At 38.5% G+C, this 21,915-nt stretch overlaps 1 protein-coding gene across 22 annotated transcripts in view; it reads left to right on the forward strand.

Moving 5' to 3' along the window:
- LOC128733166 (C-terminal-binding protein) overlaps positions 1–19,430 on the forward strand; it is a 93,794-nt gene extending 74,364 nt beyond the window's left edge. For 13 of the 22 annotated variants that reach the window (XR_008411873.1, XR_008411875.1, XR_008411872.1 and 10 more), the window contains 7 exons: positions 5,010–5,315; positions 5,379–5,639; positions 12,829–12,969; positions 13,670–13,877; positions 13,971–14,179; positions 16,161–16,352; positions 17,281–19,430. Coding sequence is in view for 3 of the 22 variants with exons in the window: in XM_053826812.1 (XP_053682787.1) it covers positions 5,010–5,315; positions 5,379–5,639; positions 12,829–12,969; positions 13,670–13,877; positions 13,971–14,179; positions 17,281–17,346 (1,191 nt within the window). In the remaining 19 variants the exon portion in view is untranslated. The remainder of the gene's footprint in view (positions 1–5,009; positions 5,316–5,378; positions 5,640–12,828; positions 12,970–13,669; positions 13,878–13,970; positions 14,180–16,160; positions 16,353–17,280) is intronic. The other 9 variants (XR_008411889.1, XR_008411890.1, XR_008411886.1 and 6 more) reach the window with 9 other exon arrangements.
- Positions 19,431–21,915: the final 2,485 nt, after the last annotated feature.

A 21,915-nucleotide genomic window follows, 5' to 3' on the forward strand; every position in this document is an offset into this window, starting at 1 on the left:
ATCCGGTATATTACTTCATACAGCTGCTTCCTCCCCGCGTTTAGAAGTTTTGCCGGGATCCCGTCCTTCCTAGAAGCTTTACCGTTCTTTACCTCGCTAATTGCATGCTCAGTGTTAGCTCCACAGCTTGACCATCATTCACAATTCATAGCCTATTCATACCGTTCTCCGTGTTTACCTTTCCATTCAACAGCATCTGAAAGTGCTCCTTCCACCTGGCTGCTTGCTGTTTTGTCAGTACGCAGGTTGCCAGCACCATCATTGTATATCACAGTAGAGTGTCCCAAAATAGCACTATGTCAGAAAACCCGGGGGTTCACCCCTCAAATGATAGCTTAGGGTGTCACAACAAAACTTTTATATGACATTTCTAAAAACATTTTTCTGAATTTACTCCTGAAAAATGCAATTTTTTCATAAAATTCAACTGTGTAACCCCTAAATCGTGGCAACCAATGTTGACGTCATATAAAAGTTTTGTTGTGACACCCTAAGCTATCAATTGAGGGGTGAGCCCCCGGGTTTTCTGACATAGTGCTATTTTGGGACACTCTAATATCACAGGCATGGGCAATTCCTCACCGTTTTGTAGATATTCCGTGTGTCGTTGCTGACGAATCTCTCTTGTGCGTCGATTAGAACGTGGTCCTCGTACTGACATTATTTTAGACAGTGGATTCTTTTCCCACAGCTCTAGTCTCTTTACATTTTTCTCTGTTTTGATGTGATCCGCAGTGTGCATGCGACTCTTGGCCTGGTTCTTTTCATCTGTCATCTTCTGGGATTCGACATCAAACAAGCTGTTACACTGTTTTCCACACGTCGTTGCCTATCACTTTCCTCGTAGTTGTTGGCGCCATGGAGGTTCCTCCACAGCCCACTTACATGTTATTCCCTTTCTTCCTGCTGTTCTACGATTCGTTGATCAAGCTTTCTGGTGTATTCCACTGCAACGTCATATGCCGTCAACCGCTGGATGTTGAAATGCAACGTCCTCTCTTGCGCGGATCTTATGACAAGTTTGACGTCGTTTCCTGATTTTTCGCTACTAATGCCATCAAACGTCTTCTTCTTCCACATCTTTTTAAACCACATTGAGCAAAACGCACATTTTTGTATCAAAAAACTTTAGGGAATCATCTCCTTAACCCCATACTTTTTCCAGCAGAGATAACAAGCTGAAAATTCCAGGAAAGTTTTGTTTTAGTTCCACTAAAAAATCGCAGACGTGTGTCCACCTTCCAGGGGTAAAGCTACTGGTTTGAGCTGACTGAAAGTTAGCAAGTCTTGTTATGTTTACACGGCTGTAATCTTGTTGTATGTAACATCTAAGCTTTCTTATTCTTATTATTCTTATTCCTATTAATACCAACACAGCCACCGTAAAGGATTTATGGAAATAATTTTAATTATTTCTAATCATAGAAATATTTCAAATTATTTGCTTGTCTGTATTAACATTTGCAAAATATTAGAGATAATCGGCCAGGTCAACTGAGAAGTATTGCCGCAAAGACGATTATAAAAAATAAATCTTGTGAATAAGTTATTCATACATAGATGCATTTCAAAATCAACAGGGGAAGAAGAAACGAGGACGTCTCGTACCAACCGTTTCTGATTAACTGTAAATTTGTTTCGTTGGGAGTATCTTTGCTAATAAAGGTTAAGTGATACTCCTGTGCAAAAACAGATCGTAGATTAATTTTATTTTCGATCTTTGTTTCTTTGGATTCAAGTTGATTCCTCAAACTTTACTGTCCCTAGACTCGTTAGAAAAGTGCGTTGCGTTTTCGAAACGCTGGTAAGAAATAGGTTATGAATCTTGAAACATGAAGAAATCTAACTTTAGTTTTCAGCTGGTCGCATAAGCCATGCTAAAGGGTTAAAAACTTAAGCCAGAAATAAGCCAAATAAGCTTTATAATCGAGTTTTGAGGGTCAGGGAAAAATATTTGATACATCAGGGAAAATCTGGGAAAGTCAGGGAATTTTATTTTTGGATTTGAGTAGGCTTTATGCATTTGACACGGTAAATTTAATCTGGCACATAAAAGTTATACATCAAATACTGATTCGAAAATCATAATCAATGAATATTCCATCTATAAATGGGAACGAAATTTAAAAATGTTTATTTTTAATCTCGCTAAACGATTAACTTTTTCGCGAACTTATTCGCAAAAACAAATTTGAATCTCCTGGGAATCTCACTACCAACGGCTTTCGCATAAGTTTCATCATCGATCAAGGCACCATCGCTTTTCGTCGGCACCTGATCGTACTTACAGTTCACGTGCCCGAATTCTGGCTATTGTTTGTTATTTTTTTGGGTTATCCACTTGCTCGGTAACACCAATAGCCTTCCCAGGGATGGATTCTCACAGTACAAGAGGCAACATTCATTTTTTTTTCGTCAAATCAAACTCCGAGAATTGCTGTCTTAGGCTTGCATATCCAATCTCTGGGATTGCCTCTATCGCCAAAATGAAGAGCGCCTTTTTAAAGTGATCTAAGTTAGTTCCGTTACTAGAAAGTTACTAGAATGAGAAAAGAATAATGAATGAAATGATGAAATAGAAGAACGAATCTCGACTCACTATGTTAGCCCAGCAAAAGATAACTAACTCAGTTTGTTAGGATTTGGCTTATTGACTCTTCGAATATATTGGTTTCGAACATATTGGTCAAGAAGCATTCCCCGCAGTTGAATGCTTGATCGTTGTGCTACATAAAAGACTAAACTGAAACGTTCGTTTAGAGCAAGTTGTAGATAAAAACTTATGCTACTTTTGGGTTTGAAGATTGCAGTATACCCTGTGATAAACGGAGAGGTTAGACCTCTGTGGACCTTGTAACTATACTGGGTATATTTTAGTGAAACTTAGGATAACAATTTTTTCACTGCATTTCTTTTTTGCTGTAGTTGCTATTGAGTATTATTATTATTACATTTTTTTGCACGATTGTGTGTACCCTTCCTTCGAAGCTTGTTTTATCATTTCAGTTTCGCTCCCCGAGCGCGTATCACTTCATTACAGTACACCTCAGCGAAATGTTTCAGGTCCAGACCAGTATTCTGGTGAGTCCTAGATGGGTCTTCTGATTATCTCACTATTCATAAAATGCTTCATCGGTTTAGTGCAGAACATAACATGAAGGAAGGGTGATAAAAGACTGGAGAATAAAATCATGTTTAAGTGAGTTGATATTGAATGGTCTTGATGCTACTAGGATTTTAACTCATGACCATTCATTTATTATAGCAGACTCTATAACCTTGTTACTACGGAGCTCCTCTGACAGTAGTATACGCGTTGATTATTTACACATACGCAAACTAGATAAACTGCAAAAATCTTAACTCTTTTACAATCTTTTTACATTTATACAATCGACGAAGAGGACGGTAGAAAAAAGTAATGGAACAAAGGTGTTGAAAGTATTCAAACAAAACGGGACAAAGCGTGAAGGAGAAAGATCGTAAAATTAAGTACGGGAGCGTCATTGAAATAACGCTTCTAAGTTGTGGAAAGGGTGTCCCACATCAAATTGCTCACCACGAGAGAAACGCTGTAGAAAATTACCCAAATCTCTTGAAAATTTGGGTAGAATTAGTTTAGAGTGTATTGTTTACACTGTAGTTTTGTCGCTGCCAGTTTTTCGAAATTTGAAGAAAATGGCGCCATCCGAAAAGGAACGTCGCGAATTGATTTTGCGCAAGCACCTGGAAAATCCTCAACCATCTTATCGGGATATCGGAAAACAAATCGAAACCGTGCACTCAACTGTGAGTCGTGTGATTAAACGAAACTCTGGGCATCGTGTGTCTATTAGTGATCAGGATCACAAGCGTGTCGTGGAAGCGTTTAATGAGAATCCTAATGCTTTGGTCAGGGATGTGACCAAAAAGTTGAATCTTTCCAAGCTTTCGTTCAGAGAGCTGAGGAATGGGAGGGACTGCATACGTACAAAGTGCCGAGAGCTCCAAATCGTGACGAACGACAAAATTCGGTGGGAAAGTCATATGCCTGGAAACTGTACACCTTGATGCTGACGAGGCCTCATTGTCTCATCATAAATGATGAGTTACATCAAGATGGACGTCGAGCAGCTTCCCGGGATACTGTTCTTCACCGCCCAGCACTAGTTTTATGTTCCGTTGGAAATAAGAAAGCAAAAACTTTGCCAAGAAATACATTATTTGTGGCATGTGGCAAACGGAGTGCGCCGTTCGTGGAACTTTGGAACTTTGTAAGGCTGCAGTATTCTAATGTTTAATGTAACAGGGGCATTATTGTTTGTTTGCTACGTATATTTATTTGCTCTAGATATTTGTATGATCGTGTACATCTAGTGTGCAGATTGTAAATGTTATTATAGACAAATTGAATTATTAAAACAAAACTGATAAATGGTTGAATACACTTTAATATTTAGTTGTTTGAACAAATGGATTATACTGTCATGAGTTGTCAATGTTTGTGAGGCACATACTATTGAATCAAAACAATCGAATTCGACGGAGGCACTGAAAATATTCATCCAGGTTCAAAGGTTAAGTTTACTAACAATGATTGATGATGATGGCTGACAACATAATTGAGCAAGCCAAGTGTAGAAATATTATAAAGTGACACGCACTTGTAACCAAAATAGTAAAGTACATGCTTTAGATTGTACTGTACATTTCCGTATAATAATTTTATTAGTTTGAATGTCACACTTATTCAGTTCCAATCGGAGCATGTCAACTGTCATTATATGCGCAGCTTAATACAGCGGTTCCCAAATGGGGGTTCGCGAACCCCAGGGGTTCGCCAAAACTTTAGTTCGCTGCAGAGTAGTATAGGGAAATTCGTCAGGGGGTACGCGAACCGAAAAAAGGTTGGGAACCGCTGGCTTAATACATAACTTTTTTTATTATTATAATTTGAAAAAACCTAAATAGGTACATAAAAAATGCACATTAAAATAATATTATCACTTGCTACGTTTCTTGTCCAACAGGTATTAAATGAAGCTGTAGGAGCACTGATGTGGCACACAATCATCCTCACGAAAGAAGATCTGGAAAAGTTCAAAGCGCTGCGGATAATAGTTCGCATCGGAAGTGGAGTGGATAACATCGACGTAAAGGCCGCCGGCGAGCTGGGAATCGCCGTGTGTAACGTACCCGGTTACGGTGTTGAAGAGGTCGCAGATACCACTATGTGTCTGATATTGAACCTTTACCGGCGAACGTATTGGCTTGCGAACATGGTTCGGGAAGGCAAGAAATTCACAGGTCCGGAACAGGTTCGGGACGCGGCACAGGTAAAGTGGATAGATTCAATGCTTTTTGTTGAGTTCACTTCTAATCATACATCATACTTTTAGGGTTGCGCAAGAATACGAGGAGACACCTTGGGACTAGTTGGGCTTGGCAGAATAGGAAGTGCGGTAGCTTTACGAGCGAAAGTGTTCGGTTTCAACGTGAGTTTCTACGATCCGTACTTGCCGGATGGCATAGAAAAATCCCTTGGCCTGAACCGAGTGTACACCCTGCAAGAGCTACTATTCCACTCAGACTGTGTGTCGCTACATTGTACATTAAATGAACATAATCATCACTTAATTAACGAGTTCACGATTAAACAGGTAAGTTTCATTGAAGAATAAATCGATAGCTTCTCTTTTTATTGGCACAGATTGTTTGCTGGTGACAACTGTTATTCGGAATTTAAAAAATATAGGTATTTTCCAGAAAATGTCACTATTTAGAAAAGTAGATAACATGCTTAGTGGAATGGAATCTTGTCTAGAAAGATTGGGTTAAAAATAAATGCGTTGAAGTCCAAATATATGAATGAGAGGGAGATGCTCAAAAGAAACCAACACTGCTTCCCACGGAAGGGCATTGACGGCGACGAACTAAAAGTGGTAGATGAGTTCGTGTATTTGGGATCGCTGGTGACCGCGGACAACAACACTACTGTTTTACCTGACTCACTGCGAATATGCGTGTTATTGAAATAAAACGTCACCATGCGTTTTATTCGTTTATAACGCATATGCAGCTAATATCGATAACAAACGATTTTTTATAAGTTGTGCTTTTGTTATTGCATTTAACTTGTAAAAAGTTGCATAAATAACAATTCAGTTTCACAATACAATTATTGCGTACTACTAGCACTTGCAATATAACGTTTAACCTTCCTAATGCATTAGAAAAAAGTTACATATTATGCATTAAGGGTCGAAAACGACCCAAGTTTTGAAATTGCTGTCATTCATCCATTTTTAATCCGAATTTCGTTTTCTTTACCTCGTTTGAAAGCTATGGCCAAAAACTAGCACCCAAGGTATGTTGGGGAATATTTGTTGACTGATGGCCACTTCTGCGTCGGTTCCGGAACACCCACTACCAGGTCCCGGGGAACATTTTTATATTTTGAGATAATTCATTTTGCGGCACATCAAATCACATTGGCTTGATAAAATAAGATTAATGGAAGTACAATGGGAACATTTTGGACCCAAGCGGCCATTTCCTCATTGGTTCTGGAACATCCGGTACCCGGTTTTTGAGGGCAATTTTAAATTTTAGGATGATTTATCTTGCGACACGCCAAATTACATCAGCTTGATAACGTAAGACTATTGAAAGTATAATAAAGACATTTTGAAGGCAAATGGTTACATCAGCATTGGTCCCGGAACATCCGGTACCCGGGTTTTGGGGCCATTTTTGTATTTTAGGATAACCCATCTTGCGACACATCAAATCACATCGGCTTGATTAAATAAGACTGATGAAAATAAAATAAGGTCATTTAGAAGCCAAATGGCCATTTTACTATCGGTTCCGCAACATCCGGTACCTGGTTCCGCGGGATATTTTTGGATTATGAAATAATTCATCTTGCGGCACATCAAATCACAACGCCTTGATCAAATAAAACAGTTACAAGAGCTATGGGGACCATTTGAAGACAAATGGCCATTTCATCATCGGTTCCGGAACATCGGGTGCACGGTTTATGAGAACATTTTTGGATAGGATAATTCATCATGCGCCACATCAAATCACATTGGCTTGATGAAATAACACTAATGGAAGTACAATGGAAAAATTTTGGAGCCAAAATTACCATTTCACCATCGGTTCCGGACTATCCGGTATCCGGGTTTTGGGGACATTTTTGGATTACAGGGTAATTCCTCTGCCCCGAGATACCCCGTTTTACGGTTCATTATAAATACCGGATACCGGATTATACGCGACTGACGCCCCATTATACTTCCATTGTTGTTATTTTATCAACGCGATGTGATTTGAGTTGCCGCATGGTGAATTATCTCAAAAGCCAAAAATGTCCCCCGAAACTGGTACCGGATGACCCAGTACCGATGGTAAAGTGGCCATTTGGCTTCTAAATGACATTGTTTTACTTCCATCAGTCTTATTTTATCAAGCCGATGTGATTTGATATGTCGCATTATGAGTTATCCTAAAATACAAAAATGTCCCCAAAAACCGGGTACCGGATGTTCCAGGACCGATGCTGATGTGGCCATTTGCCTTCAACATGTGTTTATTATACTTTCAATAGTCTTATGTTATCAATGAGATGAAATTTGACGTGCCGCAATAGAAATCATCCTAAAATTCAAAAATGGCCTCAAAAACCAGGTACCGGATGTTTCGTAACCGATGGGGAAGTGGTCATTCGGGTCCAAAATGTCCCCATTGTACTTCCACTAGTCTTATTTTATCAAGCCAATGTGATTTGATGTGCCGCAAAATGAATTATCTCAAAATATAAAAATGTTCCCCGGGACCTGGTAGTGGGTGTTCCGGAACCGACGCAGAAGTGGCCATCAGTCAACAAATATTCCCCAACATACCTTGGGTGCTAGTTTTTGGCCATATCTTTCAAACGAGGTAAAGAAAACGAAATTCGGATTGAAAATGGATGAAGGAGAGCAATTTCAAAACTTGGGTCGTTTTCGACCCTTAATGCATAATATGTAACTTTTTTTGCTGTGGCTCTTCTAGATGTCGCTGAAAGCTGAAACTCCCCCACAATGCTAATTTTCCAAAGTTAGGAAAAGTCAGAAAATTTCAAGTCTCTAGCTCGTACCGTTACTGAGTATCAAGCTTTGTAAGTATGCCGATGGGTCGAAAACGACCCCAATGCACTAGGAAGGTTAAGTACGTTATTTTTAGTGATCAAAATCAACGATATTTTCGATACAAGGGCGATATTTTTCGAAACCTTTCGAACCAACACGATCCCGCGAATACAACGCTATTCGCAGTGAGTCAGGTAACACAGTAGTAAGGAGGTCCAGTAGGAAATCGGGCCTATTTTGCCCTTTACAAAACGCTACGATCAAAAAGCATACGCTGTCGTACGAAGCTGACAATTTAAATGCCCTTATTAGACCGGAAGTTCTTTATAGACTTGAAGCTGCTCACGGAGAACATACGCGCCCTTGCTGTGTTCGAACGGAAGGTGCTGCGGGCGATATTTGGCAGAGTACAAACTGAAAACGGAGAGTGACGGAGGCGTGTGAATCACGACCTACAGGCACTGCTTGGAGAGATTCCTATCGTACATCTGGCGAAAGTCGGTAGGCAACGGTGGGCCTGACACGTCGTAAGGATACCGGACGACAGAAAACAATTCTCTTCAACAACTTTACCGGCACCAGGAACGGGAGGCTCAACGTGCACAGTTGGCTTGACCAGATCGAAAGTGATTTGCGACTTCTGAGACGACTGGGAAATTGGCGTCGAGTGGCCCAAGATCGAGTTGAGTGAAGATGACTGTTTGAAATAGCACGAGCCTCCACGACCCTCCTATGTAGCTGACGACGATAACGTGATTAGCAATTCATCTCTCATGCCAGAACCGATTTGGTTGGACACACTTTTCCAACAATTGAAAATGGCTCCGCTTCCATCAAGGTCTGACAAACGCATCAGGATTTTTTTTATGTATTTCTTCGAATTTATAGTAGGGATTCTCGATTTTAACTGTTTTATAAATCCCCTAATTCGGGATTCTTGTTCTTGTTTTATCAAGGTGAAATATTTCAAAGTATTTTTTGGTAGATTCTAAGAATGCCCATATCTAGCTTCTTTTTTAGCACTTTTTGATTGGTTTGTCACACTTCTTCAATTTGACGCTTGACAATTCCCCAATATTTTTCGTTGGGATGGTAATCTGGACAATTTGGTGGTTCATATTTTTTCAATAAAATTAATATTATTCTGCTTATACCCTTCTACGACATCCCGGCTGTAATGGCATCTGGTTAAGTTGGACCAGAATTCAAGTTGTGTAATCGAATGAATTGCAAAATTATCTTCTGAAATCACTCCTTTTCCTGGTAAAGCTGTCCATTCATAGTTGCTCCAGAGATGAAAACCTTTCCGTTTTGTTTCCGCAACTACAGATGCCTTGCCTTGAGTGTACTCGGGGAATTCCCTTTACGTTACCTTGCAATATTTTTGACTCTGGATTAACCCAAAGTCCATTTTTACATATGTTTAATCATCCATCAACGTACATCAGTTGTATTTGGTCGTACACGGTTTTTGGCAACCAAGTTCTGTTTTAGCATCATGTTGGGATGTTTGCTGGCATGGTTCGACCGAAGTCCTGCTCGCATGCATATTTGCCGAACTGCACTGTGCGCCGCAGTGAACTTTTTCGCAAAATCACGTCCGGAGATCCTAAGATTATTTTGAACTGCCTTGAATATTTTCGCTCGTAGTTTCCGGTCATATGTTCCACTTCTTCGTTTGGTTTGCCTTGCTCGATCCAATGTGAAATTTCCCAGTAATGTTAACACGGTATTTATAGTCGATTTCGGAAATTTGAAAGCCTTGGCGGTCGTTTCTCTGGACCAGGATGGTTTTCTAACGAGAGTATGCAGAATATTTTTACGTTTTTTGCCCTCTATGTCCGATAACTTTTAGCGCGTGTATCAAAGTTGATTCCAAAATAGGGAAAATGATCGCGAGAGCAAATAGGGTTACGAAGATTTTTTTTCCTATAATAGCGAATTTGTTTAGGTAATCAATCCAGGTTGAAACTGGATGAATTTTTGGTGGTCATTTACTCCTATTTGACAGATATTCATGTAGCTTTAACCCGGGTTGAATAAACAAATTTGCTATAAGACAAGTATCCATGCCTTGGTGAGAAAAACTAATTTCTGAAATCGAAGCTTTCCTTCACACCTGTGCATATGTTCATTTTCTACAATTACAGCCATTGAACTGTTAAACATAGCAATGCTTTAGAGCAGGGCTGTTTTTAACTGAAAGATAAATTACTACTGACTACTAGATAACTATAGTCAGGTTTTAACTAAAAGTTAAAAAATTTCACCAAATGATTCATAGTGTGAGTAAAAAATCGATTCAGAAATTAAAATTAAATTAATAATTTAGTTATTTTTACAATCAATGGAACGAATGATTGAAGAAAGTAATAATACAAATGTATTTATAGTATCTCAGGGGAGACAAGGCTTTAAGGGAAAAAGCGGAAAATTAGGCGTGGCGGGAGGGTCATTAAAGCAACGCTTATTGTGTTTGTATAACGTTCCTCTTTACCTAAGCGGGGGGATCCGCAAATAATTAAATGCCTGACCTGATTACAAAGGTTAAGGCAAAAACACAAGGTTGTTTTAATCCTTTCAGATCAAAACGCTGTCATTAGTTTCTTGGCACGACAACTAGAAGCGCAACAGTAACTAGAAAGAAGCGGTCAAATACTAACTAGCACCTTAGATTATTAAAGACATAGATACAACACTCTGGAGATTCAATCGTCAGTAAAGTGGCTCCTGACGGCAAGAGGGTTTACTAACCCTCTAGTAACCCTGCCGCCAGTAGATAGTGCTTGATGACATACTTGTTACTCATGCTTGAGGAAATCAAAGACTGGCATATGTGCCTTTGATAATTCATGCTAGAACAGACTTTAATTTGAATTTTCCTCTGAATGTCCCTTTTCATGCTGAATTTATTAGAACAAACTAACGCACAGTAGAGTGATTTCAAGCAGTATATATCATTGAAGCTTTTGGCGATACGCATGATGAATCCCAAATTCCTGCAGGCCTTGTCGACAACGAAGGAAACGTGTTGTTTGAAGATCAGTTTGGAGTCGAGTAGTACACCGAGATCTTTGACGCAATCTACACGTCGTAAAGATATGCTTGACAGTCGGTATTCGAAAATTATCGGATTCAGCTTTCTGGAGAACGTAATCACTTCACATTTATCGGGGTTCAATGTTAGACGATAGTTTTTACACCATTCGGCAAATATCGACAGCTGGTCCTGGAGTGCGAGAGTATCAGACGAGTCATTCACTTTTGCGAACAATTTTAAGTCGTCGGCAAACGCAAGCCGAGGACCTTTGAGCGTTATATTGACGTCGTTAAAATAGATAAGGAAAACCAAAGGACCAAGATGGCTACCTTGCGGAATTCCAGTGAAGGTGGTGAAAGCCTGCGAAATGGACCCGTCGATAGATACATTAACGAGACGATTCGACAGATACGATTTAGACCACTGGAGCAGCGACCCTCCAAAGCCGAGTTTATCCAGTTTAGCGTTAGCGTTAGCACGTTAGATTTGATGATTCAGCTTATCAAAGGCAGCAGAGAGGTCCGTGTAGATGACGTCTGTCTGAGAACGGTCGTCGAAGCAGTCCATTATGTGGGAAGTAAGTGTTAGTAGATTGGTGGTCGTTGAGCGCTTGGGCATGAATCCGTGTTGTTCATCGGCCAAATACTGCTGGACGAACGAGGAAACTGGTGCGATCACGACGAGCTCGAAGAGTTTTGATAATGCACATAAGGCGGAGATTCCTCTGTAATTGTCCACGTTTCTTTTATTACCCTTCTTATGAACTGGAAACATATAAGCGGATTTCCAGGTAGAAGAAAATACTCCTGAGCTAATCGATAAGCTAAACAAACGACGGATTGGGGCTACCAAGGCTTCAATACAGTTCTTCAAAAATATTGAAGGTATGCCGTCCGGTCCATCGGAGGAAGAGCTTTTTAGCTTCAGAGCGGCCAGCCTAATCATAGCATCGTCAATAGTCAGGTTATTGAGAGAGTCGCCGAGACTGGGAACGCTTTCTAGTGCAGTCGATACTTCTGTGTCAGACAGCCTTTCGTTAACAAAGACACTGGAGAATTTTCGTGAGAATAGTTGACAAACCATATCCATATCAGTAGCAGTGTCGTTTCCAAAGAACATTGCTGACGGAAGATCGTTGTCTTTTCGTTGAGCATTCACATTTTTCCAGAATGACTTAGGACTACGTTTCAATCTGCGCTGGACTTTGTTTAAGTATCTACTATCTACTGGCGGCAGGGTTTTCGAGACTATCATTGTGTTTGTATCGGCTTCCGATTTTACACCTAGGTGTTAGTGACAGATGATATAGTCAATCGTGCGCCTATGAGATCGCTTTAGGAACTATGGCAGATTAGTAAACCCTCTTGCCGTCAGGAGCCACCTTACTGACGATTGAATCTGCGAAGAGTGGCGTATCTATGTTTTTTTATCAATCTAAGGTTAGAGGGAAGAAAGGAATCATTGCATTTGATCAGAGGGGATAGAGAGTTAAAATATTATTAAAAATAAACAGGTTTTAATACAGATTATTTACATCATAGATAGTTTCTAGTAGGTAATTATTGTTCACTGTATAAAATATACATATAAGAATGTTAAGAGAATATTACTGTGCTAGTATGAAGCCATTCACTAATGCAATTTTCTTACGTTTCAATTTCATTCCAGATGAGACCCGGTGCATTTCTAGTGAACACAGCCCGCGGTGGCCTGGTCGACGACGAAGCGCTTGCCCAAGCGTTGAAACAGGGCCGAATCCGGGCGGCTGCATTAGATGTTCATGAGAATGAGCCATACAATGTATTTCAGGTTTATTTGCTATTAGATTCTAAATTTTCCTCTATGTCTGTTGTGGTTTATGTTTGTGGTTTTTGTTCTCTTTTTACGTCTTCCTTCTGTGCCGTTTAATACGTACAATGCTTGCTAATGTTCGGAACAAGTGCAAACCTTTCATGTCAAATGGTAGACGTGTAACAAATGTAATGCGGGCGATTAAAAAGCATGGAATCGGAAAGTGAAAAATTTACTGGCGCATCCCAGATTTCGGAACAATTTAAATTCGATTATTCCATTTTACTCTGTCTCAAATATAGTGTCGCGCTTCTGGTTTAATTTTAGTTTTTTTATCGCACATTTGCGTCATTCACATTCCGCGGCTATACATCACGCTCATTTTCATCTATGTTATTCAGCACATACCAGCGGTTTCAATGAATTGAACGAATGAAGAACTAGCGCGTATGTTTCTTCTTCAAAGAGTAACAACACGAACGTATAGCCATTTAACAGTGTAATACATCTAACAACATCTTCCCGCCCAAAAGTATCATATTTCACTTAACTATCATTTCGAGCAGTCACTAGTAGAGTAGGTGTAGCAGTTGATAACACTAACATCACTAACCCAAGATCATATATTAGCTGTTGAGTGTTTAGTACTATATAAGTATCATGCGATTTGTTTACCGAAACCGTTATGTTTTTGTATTTTCATGCTATTACACTAAAGGGTGCCCTGAAAGATGCCCCCAATCTACTATGTACGCCACATGCCGCCTTTTACAGCGAAGCGGCCACGACCGAGTTGCGAGAGATGGCTGCCAGTGAAATTCGACGGGCAATTATCGGCAATATTCCGGACTGTCTACGGAACTGCGTAAACAAGGAATACTTCCTGCGATCGTCGACAGGCGGCGGCGCTGGAGGATACTCGGAAGGTTAGTATGACCGAACACGGTCCATCAATGTCCCCTATCAAAACACCCACGCTTTGATGGATGAATTGATCTACCAATAACATTAAAACCAAGATAAAAAACTTATAGCTGGTATAAATGGCGGCTATTATTCAGGTGGATTACAACAAGCACATAGTACAACACCGCTCGAGGCACCGCACAGTGCTGGATCACACGGGCCGCCCAGTGGTCCCCCACCACCGTCAGTCGCCGTACCACCCGTCTCCGCTCTCACAGCACCACCACCACAAGGTATACAACATTCTATGGTCAGCAAATCGGTATGTTAACAGAAAACGAGTGAAGCAACACGAAACTTGAAACGAACTGTGTGGTTGTAAACGTGTGTTTTAGTTCCTATTGTTTTATTTTGTATTATATTTTCCGGTCATCAATTCCTAGTTTTAGTTTTTTTTTGTTTTTTTTTGTTTATGGTTTCTGTCTGCATGCGTATCCTTGATTCCCTCGCCTATTGCATAGCGTTGTATGCGATTGTATGATACATTTCCATAATGCGGAATTGGTTGTCAGAAATGTTGTTTACGGATGTTCCTATGGTCCATTTAAGACACACATTTTCAATAACTCAGTGTAATACCGGGTTGTCAAGGATAAAATTTGTGGATGAAAAAGCAAAGTTAGTTGATATTTTAAAATAATACCGGCCTAATTCATAAAAATATGCATCCACACTTTTGTCATTTAAGCGGTAGATGGTTGAGACCGGTAGTAGGTATAAAGCACTGGTGGACGAGAGTCAATGAATTCCTGAAATATCACTTTTACAACTTTGTCGAGGTTAAGTGGTTTTCTTCTAAAAAGTTAATTAAATAGCGTGCGAAAGTGTAATCCTTGGAAGCTAAGTCTGGTGACTATTAAGAATAGTAAAGAACTGCAATTCTTGTTTTTTTGTCCAATTTCTGTATTTTGGCCACATCAATTTGTGCTTTATATGAATTTACTTTGTTGTAAAATAGGATAAATGTTGATTTATTGTCCAATTTGCGCTGTTTTTCTCATGTATTATTTGGTTCCAGCCATTCAATTGTTTGAACAACCCGGTACTTAGCTGCTTTTAGGTAAAAATCATACAGTCGGTTATGCATGTATTTTTTATATTATTTTTTTGCTAAAACACACCGTTTTAAGTTATGTCTGCACATCATAAACTGAAAATGCTTGATATCCAGTCTTCCTTATATTATTTCCATTATTTATTCATCACCACTCCATACAAAACACACATTCAAGATCTTCATTGCGACACAACGAAATCGTGCGTAAACGATCGTTTTCTTGGTCTCAATGATAGATTTTTGACTAGAACACGCACAGTTGTGTCAAAAGTTGTTGCTACTGAAGATGGCTTATTATATTGGATCAGGTGTCCTGTGTACTCAGAACGACGAGAAATACGATACCAAGACGAGGCTTGTCGAAAATATTATCACCTATCTATGTTTGGTGAATTTGATGCTACACATTGGGGTTTGTTTTGCTTAATGAACGATGAATGAATGTGTATTTATTTATAGTTCATAAAGGACAATTTTGTTGTAGTTTTTATCGTTTTAGCATCGTAAACTAATGTCTATCCAATATTACAGTACTGGATAGTATCTTTTCGAAATAAAAATATAATATCATTCTAAAGATATAAGTTCTGTGCTGTATATTCACAAAAATACTGCACTGGGTATGTCTATTTCGTTAGAATGTGTATGTCTTAATATGTTCTTCCAAAGAAATTCAAATTCAATAAGGATCATTTTGAACAGAAAGAGCTTATTTTATGTTAGTATAGTAATAAAAATATAGAAAGGCTGTTTTCTTGTTTCACGGTGTTTAGAAATAATAAGGGGGATAAGCATGAGTTTATTCTCAGACCCTTCAACACACCATTTATTATTCCTGTCACACCAAGTTATTCAAATGGTATTCGAGAAACATAATAAGACCGCTTGTTCAAAGCTAACTATAACTTGCTATTAGTATTTTTACTACTAACTTTGGTATTTTAAAAAAGTAACTCTCAATTCGAATTTGAACATTTGTTTTTTAATGACAACAATCATGAAAAATATTTATTCACAACGCTCGAACTCGTTCGTTTCAAATATACAGATCACCTCTAAATTCAGCCTCAATGATCCTTATCTTCAGTTGCACGTACGGAACTTTTGAATGGTTCATTTCATGTTTATCACATTGAAAACATTTAACGTATCCTATATATTTCTGCTTTTTCCCTTCCCACGAAAGATCTACAATTTCGCTAAAAATTATACTTTAGAAAGTCCCGTAAATGCTCTTGAAGACAATCGTTGAGGCCTAATTCAGTGCTGCAGAATGGATGGGGGACGGATGAGTAAACACGGTTGCGGAGGAGTCTCATCCATCGTGCCTGCGTATACTGCCACACCATTGCATTGAACTACAGAATCATAAAACCATGTATGTTGTTTCTTTCGTTGTATCATCAATTTATGCTTTCGATTTCCAAGATATCAATGTAATTTAATACGTCGGCATCGTTCACATTCGATGTTCTGAGTACGCAAGCCACGCAAGACTTTGTTTAAAAATGAGTTAGTATATTCAACCGCACAGTCATCAACACTCAGTCTATACCTGAAATACATTGTATTATCTGTTACCGTTGTTCACATACTAAATATCATTTCCTTTGGGAGTAGTCGTACGGCCGATGTAAATATCATAGTTTGAACTTCTGTCTAAAAATTATTTTAAAAGACCAGGGGTGGACAAATGTGTAGAATTGGAATCATATATTCAATCCGACTGATAATTTCGCTAAATAATAGGGTAATTTGTCAGATTTTTTTTCTTCAAGCAAATTATAGCGTATCTTAACGAGACAGAACACTATCTTTCGTGATTAGAACAAGCATATATTACCAATCGATTTCGGGTTTTTTACCCATCTAAGAACGAATAGTATAGTATAGTGTCTTGTCTCGTTAAGATGCATACCTACCAGTTCTCACGTCAGCAGAAATTAATATCAGATGTAAAATTATTGCAAAAAAATTATCTACATCTGAACAACGTGACTAGTTTGTGCATTTTGATAGAATTTAAGCGTAAATTGATTGTGGATTTAACGGTTTGCTGGTCACTGTCTTATCATTAGAAGAGTCCAAAGATAGGCAAATTACCCTACGTATTTGTTTTGTATATCTCGGAGCTTCATTTATGCCAATTAAATTATTGAACATTTGTAAAACATGATTCCATGAACTACGCATGTAGCTACATATCCCGAAGAAATTAATTCTTTTAAAAATACCAACAAATCGATCTAATCTCTTTTTTATTTTTTTTCTCTTGACTACTGAATCGTTTATCTTCTGCAAATCAGCCTCTTAGTGCCCCCGATCCAAGTAATCATCATTCGGTTAAGCCGGAATCATCGGAAGTACATTAGTTTCATTATTATTATTATGTATGGCTTATTATTAATTACAAATATGAGACAAAAAGAATATTTGAGAGAATAGGAGCAAAACAAAAAATGCAACTTTTTTTTATTTGAGCGTCAGTAAAGAAAGCAAGCACCCAAGTGAGCGGTGGAAACAAACCACATAGAACAACGGCAGAATTATATATTGAGGATCAAGAGCAAATAATGAGGATCGATAATAATTAAAATGGTAAACAGTAAGAAAGAAAATGTGAGAAATACTTATTAGTAAGATGTGAGAGGTTACTGTAAAAAGTATAAACAGTAACAAGAAGAGAAAAAAATAATACAGAATAGTTTTGTGTAAGAGAAACTATGTATAGAGATAGTACTACAGGTGTAAACAAAATAAGCAGAGCAACACCCACACAACATCTATCATAATATACTTTTGAAACAGGAAGTCACCCATTTAACTACTGACAAGAAGCGAAAACTGTTAATTTTGCTAACAGCTTGAATTTCCTGTTTCATACGGAAAATTGTACAAAATGGGGTTCACTTCAATGGAATCATATTTCTCTAACTTACATTCGCCGACGATAAACGTTGACAAATAGACAAAAGATTTGAAACAAACTGGATTGTACTCACATCAATAAAGTTACACAAATGAAATACGCCTATATGTTGTAGTGGTACATTTAAAATGAATTGCTTCCTTTTTTGTTTTAAAACTCTTGATAATACTGAATCGGATTATATTTTATTTTTCTTTGTAAGTAGAAGAACAGAAATTCCTTTTATATTTTAATGTATGTAGGGATAACTGAAAGAAATCAAGTAGAAGAGATAGATAAAGGGAAGGAATAAATGAGTACGTGTGTACGTAAGTCGTTCATTTTGGAAGGTTTATAGGAATCGACAAAATGAAAAATGATTTAGCATATATTGAGCCACGCGTAAAGATCTCCAGCAATCAGAAAGGGCCCTCACTACTGTTAATAGCAAAGGAGAATATACCCCAACGGCAGTCGGTTCGATTTCAAACTTCTTACTTTCGCTGTGTCGTTTTCTAGTTCATTACATTGACCTGGACGTGTTATGATTATTATTACTGAGAGCGACTTAAGAGAGTGCCATATTTCGAGTGCATTTTGGAAACTTCAACTTAATGGAATCTTATCTCTTCAAACAACTCGAGTTAGGTACAAGTTCAAACTAAATTCAAACACAGGTATTTCTTCTTATATCATTCTTGTGGAAACGCACAGTAAGTTCGGACAAACTTAGTTATCCAACTTTGGTAATCTTCGGACCTGTTTTCTGGACGGTATAGTGAGGTGCCACTTTTGGTTTTTTCGAACTTCCATTCGTTGGCATAGACGGCACGACTTGTAGATGTAGAGAAAACTAACCGTGAAAAAAACAGAGAATTGTGAAACGCGATCAGACAAACAAGTTTTAATCTAAATAATAAGAACAGGAAACCCCTAACCGTATGCTTTAAGAATGTAAGTGAAAATATTTGAAGAATCGTGGAAATAAACTAAAATAAAAACGGGATATGCAGTAGATGATCCATACAGAGACACCGATAATGCCGTAGGCATGATCACTCGATCCAAGCATGAAAGATAATAGTATTCGCACGTTACTATTTCATACCATATATGGGCGTCTATTGAGACGTTTTTTCCAACGAGTAGAATTTCCCTTCCAAAAGAAATTTAAACAAATCGGACTGTCGACCGAAGATTCATAGTTTTCCTTGTTGAGCAAACATTAAAATAACTTTTGTATACCAACCTTCCTGCAACAGGTTAGAGCACGCAACCCGACACAGTAAATGCCCTATTACGCAGTACTGATAGGAGTATTTACCAGAAAAAGTCAACGTGAGTTTACAGAATGTATCACAACAGCAGAAAAAACACTATAGATTTTACTCTTATGTAGTGCTGGGCATTTGTTGATTGAAACCAACTTACAAATTAACAAGAAAGTCAAATAAAAAAGAACGATAATAACGAAACAAACATTCATTCCTTTGCGCAAACAAATGATTGAGCAACTAATACGAAGAAGAATAATGGTCTGTTAATGAAATGGCGAAATCTGAATCATGAAGGAAGGCATAAATTAAATTGAAATGGGTAAAAACGTATAACACGTTTCCGTTTCGTCTCAGTCAGGATATAGTGTTTTATCACAGCCTTCAGTCGCAGGGGTGGGCCGGTATGGGATATTTGTGTGAACCATGAGTGTGTCGTACATACTAAAGATAGAGCAATACTTAATTCAGAAATATTAAAGATACTAATTAGCTCTACAAATGTCTCATACAAACCCTTTTTAAACTTTGCTTGGCTGAGGCGCTACACCCAAATAAGTAAAAGCGGAGCACATAGACTAGGATAGCCCTGCTTTTTACTTTACTTTTAGGCCAAGTTCCTATTTTTAGCCTAGGTACCCTCTGCATGCTAAGTAAAAAATGATGTGACAAAAATGAGTTCCTAGAAGTGAGATTCAAGTGAGCGAGTTGCGAAATAATAACCATTGGAAAGGCGATAAGATCGGCAACTTGTGCATTTGAAGTGATGTCCTGTGATATTAAACATGTTGTGAGGTAAGTAGTGTGAGATATGATAACTGGCACTTCGTTGCTTCGTTGTTCACCGCGTTCTCTTCGATATTATACGAGTCATGTCGCATGTCACTAAAGATCAGAGAGTTTCACATCAATTTATAAAAAAAATATAAATTTTTGATGAATAATATCATTAGAAACGACAAAGCGATAACAGAAGAAATGCTACGTGCTTTGCGATTTCACGTCTTTCGCTTCGCAAAACAAGGCCCATAGTTATTGTGTACTGTACCGTTCCGTGAATGGTGACTAGCAGTTTTTTTTTGTAGAATATCACCACTGGGACTATTCATTTCGATCGACTGTAAATACCAATTGCTCATTATAAGCAACAATGTTAAGTAGATTGCATCCGCCACCGCAAAGCGTCTGGTTATAATACTAGCACCATTTGCGAAGCTTAAGAGTTAGCTACCTTTGCTGAAAATCGTGTGTCTCGTTACGATTACCGTTATGTAGTATTCTGATATTTATACTATATTGAATGGTATGCCCGAAGCGTGTAATAGGATGTTTACTCAATGTTTGGGGAGCCACCGGTAGCATGTACTGGTCTTTAGACTGAAAAATGACAAACTGCAGAGAGCTGCCCGCGAAATAGTTGGTAAAAGATATCTCGTTGAAACGGGATATCACATGTTATTAAAAAGTCTCTAGCTTCACCGCGTCTCGAAGGGACTCGAGAGCATCCCCGAAACCGCGCACGAAATACATCAGCTGTCCCAATGTTGCTTTGATCAGGCTTGTCTGAAAAATCGTGTTCGTTTATTATTTGTCACAGCTTGTCTCATTCGACTGAATCGCATGCTGTTTTGAAATCAACACATGCTTAATGCGTGGACACGTTGTATTCCAAGATCTTGCAGATTAACTGTATGCAAGATCCGGCGGACGCTGAAAATTTGGTTCGCAGAAACGTGGGCGTCTATGAAGGCCGTTTGATAATTTCCTACGAAACCCACACATATTTTCGTCGATTTCAGGGTAGCACACTATAGACGAACGGGAGCTAGCTGTGCCAGATAATGCACAAATCCGTAAGCAAAACTCGCTTCGGTGACCTCTTCGGCAGTTTTAACAAGAGCAAAGCCGTATAGGAGATATTTCCACCAGGCAGAAAAAAGCAGTAGGTTTTCTTAGAGTGACTATATACAGAGTGGCGACAAGTCATCCCAAATGTATGCAATGCGGTTTTTCCAAGGTTTTTCTTTCTCTTTCCTGCATACGCGTTGGATAGGTCGTCTGCTCGATTGGAATGACACTGACAGATAATTATCATTCCAATTTTGACATTGTCGCCACTCTGTATACAGTCACTCTAGGTTTTCTGTGTGCTCTTATTATTTTCTAAAATCACATAACATAATAAAATTTGTTATAATATGCTAGAGAAGTTTCACACAAACAAGTATTTTGTTCTACCAACTTGACAGGGGCAAGATGGGTCATTTTAAAAAAGGCTCGTGTGACACCCAATGTTTTTACATACATGTATATTTTTGAGGTTCTCTATTATTGCTATTGGATATAGGTGTTTATTTTTTTGCTGGCCCGGCCTAAATATATTTTAACCATAAGACAGTCAATCCGGCAATAGGTTAGTGTTATATCATATAAGTACGGAATAATTTCGATCAGTTCGACCAGCACCACTAGAAAGCTACCACGCACGATAAGTCCGTTTTCGCTGTTCCACAAGTCACAATTCACAATACAGTGGTATTCCGATTATATCTACACCTGGTTTAATCTACACCCGATTTTAGGTACCCCCGATTTTGTCTACCATTTTGACCCGGTTTTATCTACCTTTTTTTTAAATTGTTATTTTAACCACGTGGCATGAAAATTTGGAAGATTTCATGAATTTACGCATAACAGAAAATATTTCTTTGTATTTTATAGTTTACTATATGGTATCTGTGGTGTGTAATTATACACAG

The sequence above is a fragment of the Sabethes cyaneus genome, chromosome 1, assembly GCF_943734655.1.
Source record: "Sabethes cyaneus chromosome 1, idSabCyanKW18_F2, whole genome shotgun sequence".
Classification (NCBI taxonomy): Eukaryota; Metazoa; Arthropoda; class Insecta; order Diptera; family Culicidae; genus Sabethes; species Sabethes cyaneus.